The 17,913-nt window shown below is 44.3% G+C and overlaps 1 protein-coding gene across 3 annotated transcripts in view; it reads left to right on the top strand.

Moving 5' to 3' along the window:
* The window catches only part of PRKAR2A (protein kinase cAMP-dependent type II regulatory subunit alpha), a 66,896-nt gene that overhangs the window by 18,072 nt on the left and 30,911 nt on the right, over positions 1-17,913 (top strand). For all 3 annotated transcript variants that reach the window (XM_018576131.1, XM_018576130.1, XM_018576129.1), the window contains exon 2: positions 12,502-12,537. In XM_018576131.1, coding sequence (XP_018431633.1) covers positions 12,502-12,537 — 36 coding nt within the window. The remainder of the gene's footprint in view (positions 1-12,501; positions 12,538-17,913) is intronic.

The following is a 17,913-nucleotide window of genomic DNA, read 5'->3' as shown; positions in this document are numbered from 1 at the left end:
AGGACCTAATCCCTGTTCCGGTGCTTTCCTCATCTCCTTGCACTAATCCAGTTTGTCACTTTGCCTCTGTGCAGGAGCTTCCTGTAATAGTCTGATCACTGCTGCTTGTGCAGGGTGACTGGTCTAGTCTCCGCCCCCTCCTGTTATAAAGACCGGTCACAGTTGCTCTCTCTCCTTGTGCAGGGTGACTGGTCTTGTCTCTGCCCCTCCTGTAGTATCCTGTAGTGGGTGGGGCATGCTGGGTCTCTCCTACAGCTATGCTCTCTGTATAGTCTATATGTATCACCGTGATGTCACTGAAAGTAATAACTGTTGGCAAAGACATTCAGTGCTCAAAAAGTGGCGTTATATCTTTTTGTGGCTCTTCATAAATTTATTTAAAAGTATTTTTTTGTTTTGTTTTTTTGTGTGTCCGATGCTGGCGACGTACACTGTACGTCGTCAGTCACGAAGGGGTTAAGAAAGCAAGCACCCTAGTAATCTTGCATCTGGTAGATCTCCGCCAAACCTCCCCTGCGTAGAGCTTATCATATCTACATATCTTTGGCACACTGGCTTTAAATGAACCAGCTCACTGTACAGCTATGAATGGCTGTAGTGTGTTTTTTTTCCCCTTTTGTTTACATAGTATTTAATTTATTGAATATAAATTTCTCTATACAGTAGCAACAGAACTTTGTGTGTATTGCAAATGTTAATGTGCATATAAATGAGCAAGTAATGGATTGTTATGCAGTTGGGTTGCCTCTGAAATAATATAAACACTATTTCATACATACAATTAAACGTCTGTATAGCTTTCATCTCATAGCACATTTATTTTAATAAACGCTTCCAGTAGTTTCGGTGCTTATTTATTGAATCTTTTTTTTTTCTTTGCTGACCAGTGCATTCAAAGCTTTCAAAATGTTGATTACCTTGGCAACATTGTAGTTTCGGAGGCTGATTGATGCCGTAAAGACACTCTGCACTGCTTTTCCTCTAATGCTTTGGTTATTTTGCCTCTGGAGTACTGCGGTCTAGACTTTAGAAATGGGCACTTTGGATGGAAATCGGTATCGGACTTCATTTTTTAGGTTCTCATAGCAAACGCCTAGTCAGAGCCCGGGAAATGTCTTGTTTGTTCCTTTTTTTGTTTTTAACTGGAGAGTGCTTTTCAGGCACAAGCTAATGCAGCTCCGTATTATTAATTCATCATTAACCACTTGCTAACCAGGGTGTTAAACCCCCTTCCTGTCCAGGCCATTTTTCAGTATTCTGCGCTGCGGTACTTTGACGTTTATTCCGTCATGCAACGCTGTACTGAAATGAATTTTATACCATTTTTTTTGTGGGGACAGATAGAGCTTGCTTTTGATGGTATTTAATCACCACTGGGGTTTTTATTTTTTACTATATAATGAAAAAAGTACCAACAATTTCGAAAAATCTTTTCCCTACGTTGTGTTTATAAAACAATTATTACCCACATTTTTGGTAAAATATAAGACGGGGTCACGTCGGGTAAATAGACTCCAAACATGTCAAGCTTTGAAATTGTGTGCGCCCACGAACTCGCAAAAACTACCATACCCAAAATTGCCCATAGTCGATCCTTTAAAAGCTTTTACCGCTCATCAGTTTAGTGTTATCAGTGATTGATGGGCCTAGAATTATTGCTCTCGCTGCGACGTTCGCGCCGATGTGTGGCGTAATGGATGAAATTGTTTCCGCACGTAGGCGCACTCGACGCATGTTTATGTGGGGGGACTTTAAAAATGTTGTTTTTTTATTTTATGCGTAACTTTTTACATTTTTTTTTTTGTAACTAATTCTTTTAAACCTTTTTTTCCACTCAACTTTATTGCTATCACATAGGGGACTAACAAGCCCCCTTTGTGATAGCCAATTTTCAGTGACAGGTCCTCTTTATGGAGACACCAGGGGTCTTTAAGACCCCTAATGTCACCTAGGGACCCCCAGAGAAGCTGATGAAGCAAACTCCTGCTTCACTAGCTTGTCTCCGGTTTCTGTACCGGAGAGTGACAGAGGAATGCGGAAGTGATGTAATACACATCACTTCCTGCATTCCGAAGAGGAGGAGGAGATTACGCTCACCCGCACGCATATTACAAGTGATCGGACGTCTCTACAGACGCCCGAACCCTTGTATGTAAACAGCCAATGCTGGCTGTTTACATTCCATAGTTTAAACAGAGTCCCGGCGGCAAAAGTCGCCGGGAGTCTGTTTAAACAGCCCCGATGCTGGCGACGTACACTGTACGTCGTCAGTCACGAAGGGGTTAATTACAACGGCCGGACAGCAGGTGGTTAAATTCATTTATTTTTCTCATGTTTGCATTATTAAGTTCGGTGGAAAAATTGGCCGATACAGAAGCAGTTAAAACCATTTTGACGTTGCTGTTCTGTGCCAGAAAACTCATTATCCTAAACTGGAAAAAAAAAGCAGTCCTCCCACCTTTTTAAAAGCCTGGAAAGCTTTGATCAACCCGTCCCTGTATCAGGCTGCGTATGCTGCCAGGGGCAGGCTGTTCTAATGTCTGGGGTTCTTGGATAATATCAGGACACAATGATTCTATACTCTGAGACAGAATGGGGCATTTTTGGCGCTGAAGACATCAGTGGAAGCACCCAGACCCGCACGGACGTGCAGGTTCGGGTGTTTGATGACGTGTAATTGCATGCAGCCGTGTCCTGTACCTGTATGTCCATTTGAATGAGCCCTATGGGCTTGTTTCCACCATGCCCAGATCATGTCCAGACCACAACTGTTTGTTCCCGGACCAAAAAAGCATCGCAATGTATCCCCATTGTATTTCCGAGCTCTGTTCACACCAGGGCAGTCAAAAAATACTGCCGTTTTCATTTTCTATGGTCTGGAACGCATGGAAACGCATCACAAACGTACTGGGCCACACCTGTTTTATACTAATAGGGGAAAAAAGCTGCTTAAGATGGCAAAATCAAGGTAAAAACGCAGCAAACGCCAATGCACCTCGTTCCAGATCTGAAAAATGGTGTGAACCCGGATTTAAAGTGCATGCTAGCCCTGCTGCCTATTCATGTCTAGACTGGATCAGAGTCCTTGCGTGAACTGTTTGAATGGGCACGATTGTTTGCAGAGTTTACACTTTGTTGACAATGTGACTGTAGCTTATTTTCTGTCAAGCAATGCATAGAAAATAACAGTTTCAGGTTAGTTGCCGTGCATGAAATCCTAGCTGTGAAGGGATATTGAGTGTATGTGGTGGGGAAAAAGTTACATATGATTTGAGTTCATATATAAACACTTCATAGTTTGAGTTTTTTTTCTTGTTGCGGGATTGTTTTAAGCTTGTTGTTATTAGTGATGACAGGTTCTCTCCGCTGAGCTCGCTATGCTATCTGCAAGTGGCCCCCACTGCTGTGGATGGGCATTGTAGGCTGTCCCCGGCCTCTTTGAAGCGTGCCCTGGTCATACGTAGGTTAGGCTCCAGTGACACTGAAAATTTTGTTATCGTTAATTTCTCTCCATTCACAACGCTCCATAGAGGACGCTGCATGTGGTAGGGAGGGCGCTGCATGTGGTAGGGAGGGCGCTGCATGTGGTAGGGAGGACCAGCAGTAATAACTTGTTTCAATCATAAAAATGTAAACCGCTCGCTCCATTTGTTACAAGCATAAACAAGAGATTACCCAGCCTGTAAACTCGGATTGAAGAGGGAGCTGGGTTGCTTGCGTTTACAGGCTGTGCAAGCTTTTGTTTATGTTGCTACCAGCTGAGACTTCTCATATTTATTCCACTTTTCCAACATTTGCATATTCTGGGAAGTAGTAATGGTGTCATTTTTGTATGAATTGGGTCCAGTTTGTCACGTCGTTGTCGGGCATGGTGCTGTGAGACTTGCAGAATTTTAATGTTTGCAGCTTGCGCCTGACTGTTCCTAGAATGTTATATGAAGGTCATCTTATCTGGATATATTCAGAATTTGATTAAAGTTTGAGTTTTCAAAGCAGACCGGCTAGTAACCCCACCAAGATGTACTGGACATTTGAAGGAGGACAGATTTTAAATGAAGCTGTATCAAAGGCTTGTACTTGCCTTCCTCTCGCTCCCCATGCTCTGTACTCCCACTGGAGACCATTTAAAAAAGTGCTACTCTTAGGTATGGAGAGCAGGTGATTACCTCCGCCTCTGGGTATGGAGAGCATGCGAGTACCTCTGGGCATGGAGAGCATGTGACATCCTCCGGCCCTGGGTATGGGGAGCACGCGGCGCCCTCCGCCACCTCCCACAGTACATTCATTAGTTCTAGTGTGCTGTCACATGGGGGGCATTGGAGGGGTCCTTAGCCATATGTATGCTCCATCCAAAAGGAATTTAATTTTGGGGTCCTCCTGTAAGGTAAGTACAAATACCAAGCTTGCCTGCTATGTGCCAAACAGTTTGCTTTGCAATTAATAGAAAAGTACAGTTTTTGTAGATTTTTTTTTTTTTTTTTTTTTAGGACCAAAAGTCAATCTATTTTAGGTCCGTTAGTCCCTCTTGCTGCTGCAAACAAATGGTGGTCTGACTCGGAGTCAAACTGGCCACTTCTACCGGCAACAGCAGGCACTGTTTAAGGCATTGACACTCTGTCTTGACCTGGAAATTGCCCTCATATCCGCTAAGAGAAAATGGCGATCACTGCATCCAGTCAGATAATCATTAATTATGATCGGATATATTTATAAATATAGGTAGTGGCAGTATCTGAATTCTGTCCTGTTATTACATTGTGGAGTGTTGTCAACTCAACACAGGGAGGTTGTGGACAGGCAGAGGGAGCAAAGTGATGACGTCGTCGTCATTCTTCTTGAATGTCTAGTCAGTAGGTGGGCGGAAGGGGTTTTAGGGATTGTTCACACAATTTTCTGGTGCGGATCTGCAGATGTGGTGCTCTGCATGCAGTGTGGTTTTTAGGCGTTTTTTACCGCGGTTCGGGCGCTGACCGTTATTATTTTTTTTTTTAAAGCCGTGGGGCTGTCAGTATGCAGATTCTTTCTCTGGGGTCACTTCTGCCCTCTCGTAACAACCACTTCCCTTTGTGTATGTAAAGCTGGTGATCATTTGAATATGTAATTGTTGATGTAAAATGTTATGTAATCTTAAAATAAAAAAATAAATAAAAAAAAAAAGCTGGTGATCAGACATGTATCACATGTTTGCAGGCATGGTGTTGGTGCTGGCTACAACAATCTGCAGAGACAAGCTCGTAGGAGACCTCGTTATTGGGCACACCCAATCTTGAGACTCGGACTCCCAAGGGTCAGTTTTGGAGTTTATATGTTTTTTTGTTAGCTGCAATGCAGTCCGTTTTTGCCTCGTTCGTGCGTTTCCGGACCAGACAAAATGTGACATGCAGTATTTTTTCTGTCGTGACCTGAACGGACTGCGCACGTGAGAACTGTAGCCCATAAAACACACAGGGATACATTGGGATGCATTTTTAGTGCAGGAGCGAACGGATCTGGTCAGGACAGAATCCGGACATCGTGTGAACAAGCCCTTAGGACAAGCAGTACTGCTCCGTTCTAGTGAAGAATAGTTCGGTATGGGACCTTGCTCTGTTTGGTAGGAGTTCTTGAATCAGAAGTCTGGCTGAACCAAACAAATCTTTGATCATTTGGAGGGTTTTGTATTTCAACTGCATTTAGCTGAATGGCGTGATTTCTGAGTTATAGATGGTAAAGTGTGTAATCGCCTCTATAAAGCTTGTACAATAAAAGGGAACAAATACAAATTGCGTATGCTAATCGTCCGTTTCACCCCGTAGTGACATTGAAGCAATACACTGGATGTAATAGAATGCCGTAAGAGCTCTACAAATGCAGTATAATGTGGACATGGCTCAGTGGTCGGTGTGTTCTTTATTATGCAATGCTTTGCATTATTGTCAGTTTTTTAGGCTTTGATAAAATGCCCAGAAGCTGCATGCTGTTTGTTCTAAAATGCCCTTTTTTTCTTGTAGGGGTTATTTATTGGCGTGCATTATTTAAGATGAAAAAAACCTGAGTCACGTTGCCGTCTTACCTCACCATCCCAAGCGACTCATTAGCTGTAAATATTTCAATTATGTTTTCGCTTATTTCATTCTTCTGTTCTCACCTTTCTTATATCCGGCATGCTGTGATTAAATTGGCCTATTTCATATGGTCTTCGGCATACAGATACTGTCTGAAGATCAATTCGTACAGCAGGAATTTAGGTACTTGCATACATTTCTCTAAAGCTGGCCATACACCTTACAATTATCTGCCGATTTTTCTGTGATCAGATGGAAAAGGTGCAACAGATTCCTCCATCTACACTTAACTGTGTGGATGGAGTAATCTCCACCTGGGCCAATCTGTTCAACTTTTTCCATCTGACCACAGAAAATCTGCAGATCACTGTAAGGTGTATGGGCACCTTTTGTCTTGTAGTGTTCTTGCAACCCCTTTAAAGCCCCATTCTCTTTTCTGGAATTATTGAAAAGGATCCTAAAGATCCTCAGGCGTTACATTTTAAAAATGCATTCAAGTAACTTTTAACTAACAACAACAATGGAGGGGATTTATCAAAACTGGAGCAGACAGAATCTGGAGCAGTTGCCCATGGCAACCAACCAGCTTCTCTCTTCAGTTCAGTAAAGATTTGAAAATGAAGCTGATTGGTTGCCATGCACAGCTGCTCCAGAATTTGAATAATTCCCTTCAATGCATCTTATTTTGTGTATCACTCGGCTGTAGATCCTCCAATCATCTCTGAATTGGTGCCGGCACTGTCCTTCCTTCTGGAGGGGGGCTACTTGTGTTCCCCATGGTCCCTGTGTGTATTGTAAAGTAGTAACCGCTCCAAGCTCGCTCCTGTGATGGACTACAATCTCAAAAAGCTTTAAATAAGTAAAATAAACATGAGATTGTAGTCCATCCCAGGAGCGAGCTTGGAGCGGTGACTACTTTACAACACACAGGGGCCATGGGGAACAGAAGTAGCCCCCCCTCCAGAAGGAAGGACAGTGTCAGCACCAGTTCAGAGATGATTGGAGGATCTCCAGCCGAGTGACACACAAATAAGATACATTGTTGGTAATAGTTCAGGCACTCGGATGTATTTCTAAGATTTACCTCCTGAGTTTAGTGTCACTTTCAAGTCACCTTCATATGATCATCCAGCGCTGTGGCCTTCTCACTGTTTACTACATGCTGGGGTGGTTCTTCCGGGTGTCTGTCACTGCCTGTGTGACGTGGAGCATTCTCATCGGCTGCCCACTGGAGAGATACTCCACAGGAGCCCGAAGAATATGGACATTGGCCTGGGGGGAGTCAAGGGGACCAGACTGTTATGGTTAATTTGTGGTGCTAGATGAGTGGTCCTTGCTGGTGGAAACTGTCAGTGAGGTTCCAGAATGGGGGAGGACGCATATGAGTATGCATTGCTTTAACACTGGGCATGATGGGTTAGAGAGGGTGAAAGGGAGGGTAGGTAGGGAGATGTTTGGAGTTGGGCTTTATTAGAACTAGGGCTGCAACAACTAATCGACATAATCGATTATAATCGATTATTGAAAAAGTTGTCAACTTTTTCAATCATCGATTAATCGGCTTCTGGTTAGTTGTCCCTGTTCCCGGCTCCACACACACACACACGCTGCGCGCCGCACCTCCTCACGCTCGCTGCTGCCAGACCCGTCCGCACCCACGCTCCACACGCCGCATCTCCTCCCCGCCTCACGCTTACCGCCATCCCACATCCACGATCGGCAAAGGGACACGGGGAGAAGAAGTGAAGAAGTAAGGAGGAGCAGGTGTGGGGGGATGACAATCGCCGATAGACAGGCCCTATCTCAGAAGCAAGTTGCTGGAAGACTGCTCAGGTAAGCCTGCACTCCCGCCATCACTTTTTTTTTTTCTTTACCATCACCGCTACAAGCTTGCTCCTGTGATGGACTACAATCTCAATACAAACTAGTAGTCCATCACTGGAGCCATTTTTTAGAATGTATTTTATTGTTTATCCGATTAACCGATTAATCAAACTCAATCGGCTAACTAATCCATTTTGAAAATAATCGTTAGCTGCAGCTCTAATTAGAACCGCCCACCCACCTCAGTGTAGCTCTGATGAAATATTTACCTTCCTCCCTTCTCCTGAATTTGCATAAAGTCCCATTTGGATTTTTTTTTTTTTTTTTTTACTGTATATGCAAGCTGAGGCCTTCATTTTTTTATCAATGAGCCTTACACAAGGCGGCCTCCAGTCATCCAGCACAGTTGGGGCCCGTTCACATGAGTTTCAGGTCCGGATCAGGTGCGGATCAGCAGACGCGGTGCTATGTGTTTTGCCGCGTTTTTGATGCGTTACAGTAAAAAAATATATTTTTTTTTGCTGGAGTGGGGCTGTCAGTATGTTAGCTGCAGTGCGTTTTTGACGCGTTTCCTGACCGTACAAAATGTGACATGCAGTATTTTTCTGTCGTAACCTGAAAGGACTGCGCACGTGAGAGCTGTAGCCCATAAAACACATAGCAATGCATTTTTAGTGCAGGAGCGTACGGATCAGGTCAGCACAGAAAACTGACGTCGTGTGAACAGGCCCTAAGTCCTCTCCCTTTTGAAGTGAACCTAGCCTTTACCAGTAAAGTCCTGGATTGAGGGCACAACACAGGGAATAAAGCAGTTGGTGTTGCACTTATTTCCATGCCCTGATCTAGACATCTTCCCCCTTCAGGTTGCCGAGCCTATTCACTTCCACTCCTGTGTTGTGCTTTGTGGCCAGCCGGTTGTCAGGGAACCATAATGGACTTCTAGGGGGGCCCACAACTAATTCAGAGTGCAGTACAGGCAAGCAGAGGTTTGTTGACTTGGCTGCTTGATCTCAGAATCCAGAAAATGGATGCAAGCATAATGCCTGTCATTAAACTCGCTGACCCCTGATCAAGGGCCCATTCCTGGAGTCCTTCAAGGGTTCACTGTGCACGGTTATTGTTCAGATTCGGAGTTATAGGCGGACGTTTGTGTGAACTAAAAGGAATACTGTGCCGTAATTTTCACTTACACAACGGTTCCTTCTTTGCAGATGCTTACCAGTTCTCACATTAAAGGGGATTCCCCCCCTTGGATTTAGGATAGAAAACACCACCACTTGTTGAGCGTTGCTGACAGACGGGTTGTGCTGCTCTTAACCCTGCCAGTCAGCTGTTTTCTGTGTTCCAGTATGTGTCTGAAGGGGCCAGCACAGGAAAACATGCAAACTCCATGCAGTTAGTGTCCTGGTTGGGATTCGAACCGAAAAACCTAGTGCAGCAAGGAAGGATTGTTAACCACTATGCCGCCCCTATTTTACGTGTGTAATAAGATATTCAATATTTCTGTTACATGGTAATTGAACATACTCCGAAAATGCCATTCAGTGTTCTAAATGGTCTTCTGGCTAAAGATTAGATTGGTGGATATTCTGCATTTTTTTTGTTTTTATATGCAAGTCTTGCTTTTTTTATTTGGGAAAGGCACGTTGGTTTTTATTTGGAGTCCAATGTTAACTGTGGTTATCGGACCTGAACTGTGTAAGGCGTACCCACAAAGGCAGAGAACTGGTAACCAGTATTGCCTGTGGTCTCCCTGTAGCTAATCTCTTCCCCATTACTGACCTACCATGGCTTGTTCTGCTTTGTGTCTCTGTGTGGAAGTAGCCATCTTGGTAGAGGCAGGGCTTTGCTGTATGTTGGAGCCGTATCACAGTAGACTCAAAGGAGAACTATGAGGTGAGTGATTTACATAGTTAGAGCCGACGTGTGACATTGAAACTGTCACACGCCCACTCTATAGATCGGGAAGTGAGAGAACACATAGCGTCACTCGCTCACTTCCCGATCATCTCCCTGCAGAAAAAAAATTCTGTAATGTCTTCCTTATATTGAAAAGCGCTGCGCAAACTGTTGGCGCTATATAAATCCTGTATAATAATAATCAGTGACAGTCCCCTCTCCAATCCTCCAGCGCTGACCGGAGGAACAGACTGGTGAGGGGGCGGGTATAGCTGGTTCTGCCTCTAGATAGGCAGAGCCAGCTGTCGCACAGCTGGGCGGATCTCAGTATTATTGGGTTTCGTCCCGGCTGCGGCGCTCTCAGTATATAGCAGGCAATAGCTTGCTATATACTGAGCGTTGGATCACCGGAGGACGTTGGTATAAAAAGGTTACCCCATAGTTCTCTTTTTAGCAGAACACCAGGGAAATCAAATCTTAACCCTTGCAGTGGGGCTACCCATGCATTGCAAAGGGTTAAGTGCTCCTTTTTGTCTAGGGAGCTAAAATAAGTTATACTCACCTGAACTGCAATCCTGGCTGGCTCTTAGACTGGTCCCTTCAGCCTTGCTCCCACTCTGCTGCGGGGGGTCCAAGGCCCTGTGATTAACCACATCCTATACAGTGTATAGGGCACCGAGAGACACATCATCGCTGGAGAAGAGGAGGAGACGGCTGCAGGGAGCAATGTAAGAGCCAGCCGGGATTGCGGTTTGGGTGAGTAACTTTATTTTAGCTCCCTTGACAAAACCCGTGCAGTGTGGGGGTAGCCTCAATGCAAGGGTTAAGATTTAATTTGCCCGGAGTTCTGCTCTAATATTGCTTGAGTTCCCAAGTGGAGATGTTATAGTGTATGGGGTGTGTGTTGTAGAAATGTTTTGTAGTGGAAGCCGGTGTATAGAGCTGCAGACCTTCTCCGGTCCGCTTCAGTGGCAAGCTTCTGCAGTAGGTCACTGTTGCCGTCATCTGTTTCTTGTTACTTTTGTATTTACAAAATGTATAGCCCAGCGCTCATGGTTTGGTTACTAAAATGAGCTGTTGAATGACTGTTTTAAAGTGACCGTAAGCTCTGGAATAAAATCTTAAACACATTCAAGTACCTTGACTATTAACATAAATGTATCTTATTAGTGTATCACTCGGCTGTAGATCCTCCAATCATCTCTGAATTGGTGCTGACACTGTCCTTCCTTCTGGAGGGGGGCTACTTCTGTTCCCCATGGTCCCTGTGTGTGTTGTAAAGTAGTCACCGCTCCAAGCTCACTCCCGTGATAGACTACAATCTCATGTTTAGTTTACTGATTTGTATTGAGATTGTAGTCCATCCCGGGAGTGAGCTTGGAGCGGTGACTATTTTACAACACACACAGGGGCCATGGGGAACAAAAGTAACCAATTCAGAGGTGATTTGAGGCTCTACAGCCGAGTGATACACAAATAAGATACAATGTTAATAGTTAAGGTATTTGAATGTATTTTTAAGATGTAGCTCCTGAGTTTAGGGTCACTTCTAGGAGATTTACTGTTTTAAAGGAGAACTATGAGATGAGTGATTTCCACTCACCTCATAGTTCTAGCCGACCTGTGACAATGAGACTGCCACAGGTCGGCTCAGTAGATCGGGAGGTGAGGGAACACATACCAGGTTCGCTCACCTCTCGATCCTGTCACGGCTCTCTGCTGTGACGGGGAGGGGCTGGATTCCCCTCTCCCCGCTCCGATCTGCCATCGCTGACTGGCGGAACGGACGGGGGAGGGGGCGGGTACAGCTGGCTCTGCCTCTAGATAGGCAGAGCCAGCTGTCACTCACGCAGCTGGGCGGATCCCGTCATCTACGTTGGGATCCGCTGCGACGTCTCAGTATATAGGGAGCTGTAGCTCGCGGTATACTGAGCTTAGGGTAACGGGAGGACGCTAGTTTGTTGCGGATCCGCGCAGCCTGGATAGCGCGACTGTTCGGGCGACCGTTACCCTCGGGCTGCATGCAAAAATAGAAAAATTGCGCGACATCCACGGGGAAAAAGGGTCCTGCACAAACGACAGGCGACATGGAGCTCTACAACAGAACAGCTCCATTGAAAATCATTGGACGGCAACTTCTCGCGGCAAATATGCACGGCAGTGTGAATGGGCACTTAGGCTGTGATTCAATAAAGGATTCTGTTCATGAACGTTCTCGATCTGTGTGCTGATATTCAGATCTTGACCTTCCGTTTGATGCCTCTGTGTAGTAGAGTCACCTTTCTCTTTTATTAATAAACAGTGGAGAAAGCTCCATCCCCATATCTTCAGGTTTTGTCGGACTGAAGCCTGACAATTTAAACACAATTATTTTGTACAGGAAACCTGTGTATATATTCTGCAATTGGAGCTGCCAGTAGAGCTAGTAGTAGCAGATCTTGGCCTGTAAATTTGCTTTAGGTTGGTGTATATATTGAAAACGGATCATATTTTGGTAAAATTCTGGATGTGTACATGTGCCGGCTTATCGGAGTACACAAAACTATTTTTAGCATTTGCACCGCAAAGCATTGAACTATCTTTCCCCTGCTTTGGCTACAGTTCCCTTTATTGGGGAGGAAGTTTTTCATGGTGTAAATGTCTAAAACAATGTGGCTTGAGATGTGCAACGTTGTCTGTAGTTCTCTCCATTATTTCTGCCACTTACCTTTTTTTTTCTTTTTCTTCTCTACAGCTCCCGTCATAAACAGATACAGCAGAAGGGTATCGGGTGAGTTTTTACCATATCATGATGTTGTAGAATTTATGTCATTGTCACACAAAGTATTTACACCAGATATGTTACAGGATATGAGGAATGCTGACTAAAGTTAGATGATGAAAACCTAAATCAAAAAAATGGAATCTCAATGCTCTATACATTTCAAGGTTTTATCGGTGCCCAGAACTTTCCACATCTGAAGGGAATTTGCATGTAACCTGCTTGTTCTAGGCCTAGTTTTAAAGTCTAGCTTCCTTTTAGACCGGTCCCTGGAGCCTCTCTCCCCCTCCGCTGCAGCGTCTAAGGTCCCGTAAATCATCACGTTCTATACAGTCTATAGGCTAAGGACACTGAGGGACATTCTATTGTTGCAGCAAGGGGGCGGGGGGGGCAGGCTGGAGGGAGCGCTGTCCGGCTTCATGCTCCCTCGTCACCAAGTGACAAAGCATGGAGCTGCCTTCACGACCAATCAGGGGGGCGAGTCATTACCCGGCTTCCAGATTGGCCGGGAAGCCAGCATGGTGAAGAGGGAACATGGAGCCGGCTTCCCGATCAAGCAAGAAGCCAGGCTGCGTGTAATGACTCGCCGCCCGGCTTCCTGATAACAGAAGTTCCGGTATCAGGATAGGCATTGGGAGCATCTGGCGAGTACTCGCCCAAATACTCTGCATCGGTACCGATACGGTATCTGTGCATCCCTAGTCTCTAACATAGATCCTGTAGAAGGTCATTTTCAATGGAAACAAAATTTGCCTGTGAATTGTGTGATCGGTATTCAACAATCTCCAACACAGATCCTGTATATGTTCATTTTGCATGTGTCCCTCTGTATTCAGTCAATTGTCCCAATACTTTCTGCACTAAGCAGAGCGCCTTAGAGTTTTATAAATCTAAACTTTTCCCAACTGCTCCGGAGTCCCGTCCTCTGTTACATCATATACACATTTATTGATGCGATGGAATCCTCCGCCGCATGCTTAGCAGGTGTGCCGTGCTTGTATTCCATGATCCCGAGTCGGCCCCACGCTTGTCATGTGACGGGATTAGTGTTAAGTTTAGCTTCATGCATATGTTGCCTTGAGCTGATTGTGCTTTTCCTGCCTTAGGATATCTGTTGCATCTCGGAGAGGCTCGGGGGTGATTTATGAAAACAGTAGCTAACAAAAGCTGTTTTCTTGTGGCTGCCAATTGGATGTTGGCCTTTGTGTCTGTTTTGTTTCTTTGTATAGTAGATCTCATTGATTTGCAGTAGTAGCGGCCTGTTTTTCCTAACTGATTCCAAAGAACGTTTTCAATCTGCATTGGGGTCTGTAGTCGGCATAATTGTTTCCATTAGCAAACCAGCAATTAGCAGTCGGGGGTCACAGCAGATTGTGTCCTGACACTTTGGAAGACATTTTGTTTATTGCTCATCCTAGTGGCCATGTGTCGGGTATAAAGGGATGTAACATAATGTCATGTAACAAGAGCGCTGCAGGCAGACTGGGGTCCGTGAACTGTTGTGCTAGGTACGGGGTAGTGCTAGAGACAAAGCTACTATACGGTGAAAGAAAACCACACAACCTTTTGCTGCCTGTAATCCTGTGGAAAGATTCAGAAATGGGGAATTGTCTTTGCTCAGTGACAAATAAAAATATGTTCAGCATTGCCTGGTGAAACCTAATCATGCCAAAGATGGCTAGCAATAGCAAATATATGGTGCCGGTGTTTTATCGAAAGCTCCAACTCATCGAGATCCCCAACTACTTCACTTCCAGTGCTCAAAGACTGGAGCGCTGAACACTTGCGGTGCGCATGCGCGCATAGCATTTTCAGAATACTCGTCGACTTTACCACCTGCTGAATATTGTTAAAATGCACCTGTACAGAGCTCCGTCAGTCTTTGCGTTTTGCAGTGTAACGCCGTCTGGTCGAAATCTCTAACTTGCAAGTACCCGGCAGTGAGGTAGTTGGGAGATTTTGACGAGTTGGAGCTTTCGATAGAACAGCGGTTTTCAGAGGTTTACTATTACAAAAGCATTTTACATTTTTTTTAAATCTGGGAGCGCAGGTTTTACAGACTTGGTCCTGTCACCGATCAATAAAAAAATTAGTAAGACGACCACTTTTTGGGGTTTTGTTTCTTCTGCTTGCTGTGTCCTGTCGCAGATATTACCTTTCACTTCATGTTCTGCAGACAAAGCAGGAAGTGAAATCGCTCCGAATCACCTCTGTTTTGTTACCATTTGTACAATTTTAGATTTCTTGCTACTTTTTTCTCCCAGCAATACTTACCGGGACAAATGGGGATCTTCTAGGTCAGGGGTGGGGAACCTCCGGCTGTGGTGAAACTACAAATCCCGTGATGCATCTGTCTCTGGGAGTCATGCCTGCCATCACGAGTCTTGCAATGCCTCATGGGATTTGTATTTCACCACAGCTGGAGGGCCGGAGGTTTCCCACCTCTGTTTTAGCTGGTGAGACGGAAACAAAACTTGACAAATACCCTGTTTCCCCGAAAATAAGACCTACCCCGAAAATAAGACCTAGTACTATTTTTGGGAATTGCTAAAATATAAGACCTACCCCGAAAATAAGACCTAGTTGTGACGATTCCCAGGGCCGGTGGTGGCATAAGGGGGAACTTGAAGAGCCGCATAAGAGAATCAGCGGTACCAACGAAGCCAGCGCTAGAGGAAGCGGGGCTGCACCCGAGGAAGCAGAGCCGCATAAGCCGATGCCTCCTCTATAGCGCCGACTCCTGTCACAGGCGAAGTGATACCAAATGCACTCCGCCTGTGAGGAATCTATAGTGAAAGTGCGCTTCGCTCATTCTGGCCAGCGATTGGTTAGCAAATTGCTCTTGGAAAGGTACGGCACCCCTGATTGCCTTGATCACCATATTTTTGTACGTGAATAAGTGTGGATTGTTGTACATTTAAAAAAAAAAGACCTACCCCGAAAATAAGACCTAGTGTGTTATTTTGAGCCCCAAAAAATATAAGACAGTGTCTTATTTTCGGGGAAACACGGTATCCCAACAAAAAAAAGGTTTTGCCTATGGCTTCACTTTTTAAATTGAAAGAACTACATGCCCGCTGAATGTTTTGGTCAGGTTTCCAGTGGGGGTGGGCCTGCTTTCTAAGCTGTTGCATGGAAGGCGGACGCAAAACTCGGTAAATCTTACAAATACGTTCAACACCCTATTAACAACAATGTATCTTATTGGTGTATCACTCGGCTGTAGATCCTCCAATCATCTCTGAATTGGTGCTGACACTGTCCTTCCTTCTGGAGGGGGGCTACTTTTGTTCCCCATGGTCCCTGTGTGTTGTAAAGTAGTCACTGCTCCAAGCTCGCTCCCGTGATGGACTACAATCATGTTTAGTTTACTAATTTGTACTGAGATTGTAGTCCATCACAGAAGCGAGCTAACAGTGTTAGATGGAAAAACAAGTGTTCTATAATTGTGTATAAAAAAAAGTATTGCTACAATAATTCCCTGACCAGTTAAGATTTCATTGCTCAAGATCTCTTTAACCCTGAAGCACGCCATTAACCGTACGATCGGGTAATTCCCGGACACATTTACAGAATAATAAGCCATTTCTCTGGTGTCAGTGTAAACGTGGCACTTTTTGCCCAGCCTGTTATTTTAAAAAAAAATTAATAAAAAATCTTCCAGTGCAGATTAGCAAATTTTGTATTTTGACCTTGCTGCCGGAATACTTTTCTTCCTTCCCAAGGCTAATACAAAAGAAAAATATCAATTTATTCTTTCGCTGAAGAATCCTGAGGTTGTGATAACAGCCGCTTCGACCTTCTATTCCTGCAAGGCCTCTGATAAAGGGAGGCATCTGTGAAAATCACAAGCCTGCTACCAAAATGGAGAATTTTTTCAGAGTTCACTAAAGGAGAACTATTTTTACGGCGACCTTTCTTAAAGGGGTCTCAGATTTTATACAGAATTTTCATTAACGGCAGAGCGCCGTCCTTCCAGACACTTATTTTTAAAGATAACTCTATGAATAATAGACGGCTATGAGTTCTCTTGGAGCTTGAGGCGTTGATGCTCATACTTGTAGTTCAACAGTTGATGGGAAAACTAGACGGGACATGTTTTGCATCAGGTTTGCCATATGTTGAAAGCTGGTTAGTAGGGGAAGTGACAAAGGCAGCCACTACATTGTAAAGAGTGCCGGACAGAAATATGGATTGCTGAACTCCTTTAGTAAAATCTATATGACATCTTGTATTTTCCAAAGGAGAGGTCAGCAGTCTCAATCGCATATTCTCAGTACAGGTTTCCTTTAAAGCGACACTAAACTTAGGAGCTAAATCTTAAAAAGGGCATTCAAGTACCTAACTATTAACAATGTCTCTTATTTGTGTATCACTCTAATATACAGGGGTACAGGTAATATACAGGGGTACAGGTACTCCTAGAATTAGAATGAGATCCTAATAGGTTGGACTTGATGGACTAATGTCTTTATTCAACCTTAAATACTATATGACTATGTAACTATGTAGATCCTCCAATCATCTCTGAATTGGTGCTGACACTGTCCTTCCTTCTGGAGGGGGGCTACTTTTGTTCCCCATGGCCCCTGTGTGTGTAGTAAACTAGTCACCGCTCCAAGCTCACTCCTGTGATAGACTACAATTTCATGTTTAGTTTACTAATTTGTACTGAGACTGCCGTGACTACTTTACAACACACAGGGACCATGGGGAACAAAAGTAGCCCCCCCTCCAGAAGGAAGGACAGTGTCAGCACCAATTCAAAGATGATTTGAGGATCTACAGCCGAGTGACACACAAATAAGATGCATTGTTAATAGTTGAGGTACCTGAATGTATTTTTAAGATTCAAGGCCTGAGTTTAGTGTCACTTTAAGGTATGTGCAGGGAGTTACTTGGGTGGTCTTACAATTGGGAGAGAACTAGTGATTGGCATCATTAGTGCAGCGATCACTAACACTTCTGGCTGATTGCATAACGGGTACAGTGTGTGCAGAATTTCAGCCTGGAAATTCTTTCCTCTCTGTAGTATACATCCGTAATGCAAAACAAGAAACCTAACTTTAGAAAATTGGTTTTGGCAGACAAAACGATTCCTGTGCTTCCACGTTATATTTAACTAAAATCTCGATTGAATTTGTTTTTTTTTAAATCTTTGTTTCCCTTAAGAACGTTAACAAATTCATATCTCTGAATCTGGGATTTCAGTATGAACACTTTGTAGTGAAGCCTGCAACTCCAATTGAAAAATTCTATTCTGTTTAAATGAAGACCTTTTTAAATGAACCTATTTTGCCCCTGCATGGGCCCAGCAGGTACACATTAACCCCCCCCCCCCCCCCCCCAAAAAAAAACCCGCCCCATCAACCCGCCTTTTTACAA

This window comes from Nanorana parkeri, unplaced genomic scaffold (genome assembly GCF_000935625.1).
Source record: "Nanorana parkeri isolate BGI_ZX_2015 unplaced genomic scaffold, ASM93562v1 scaffold56, whole genome shotgun sequence".
Classification (NCBI taxonomy): domain Eukaryota; kingdom Metazoa; phylum Chordata; class Amphibia; order Anura; family Dicroglossidae; genus Nanorana; species Nanorana parkeri.
This window is presented reverse-complemented; position numbering and strand designations above follow the sequence as displayed.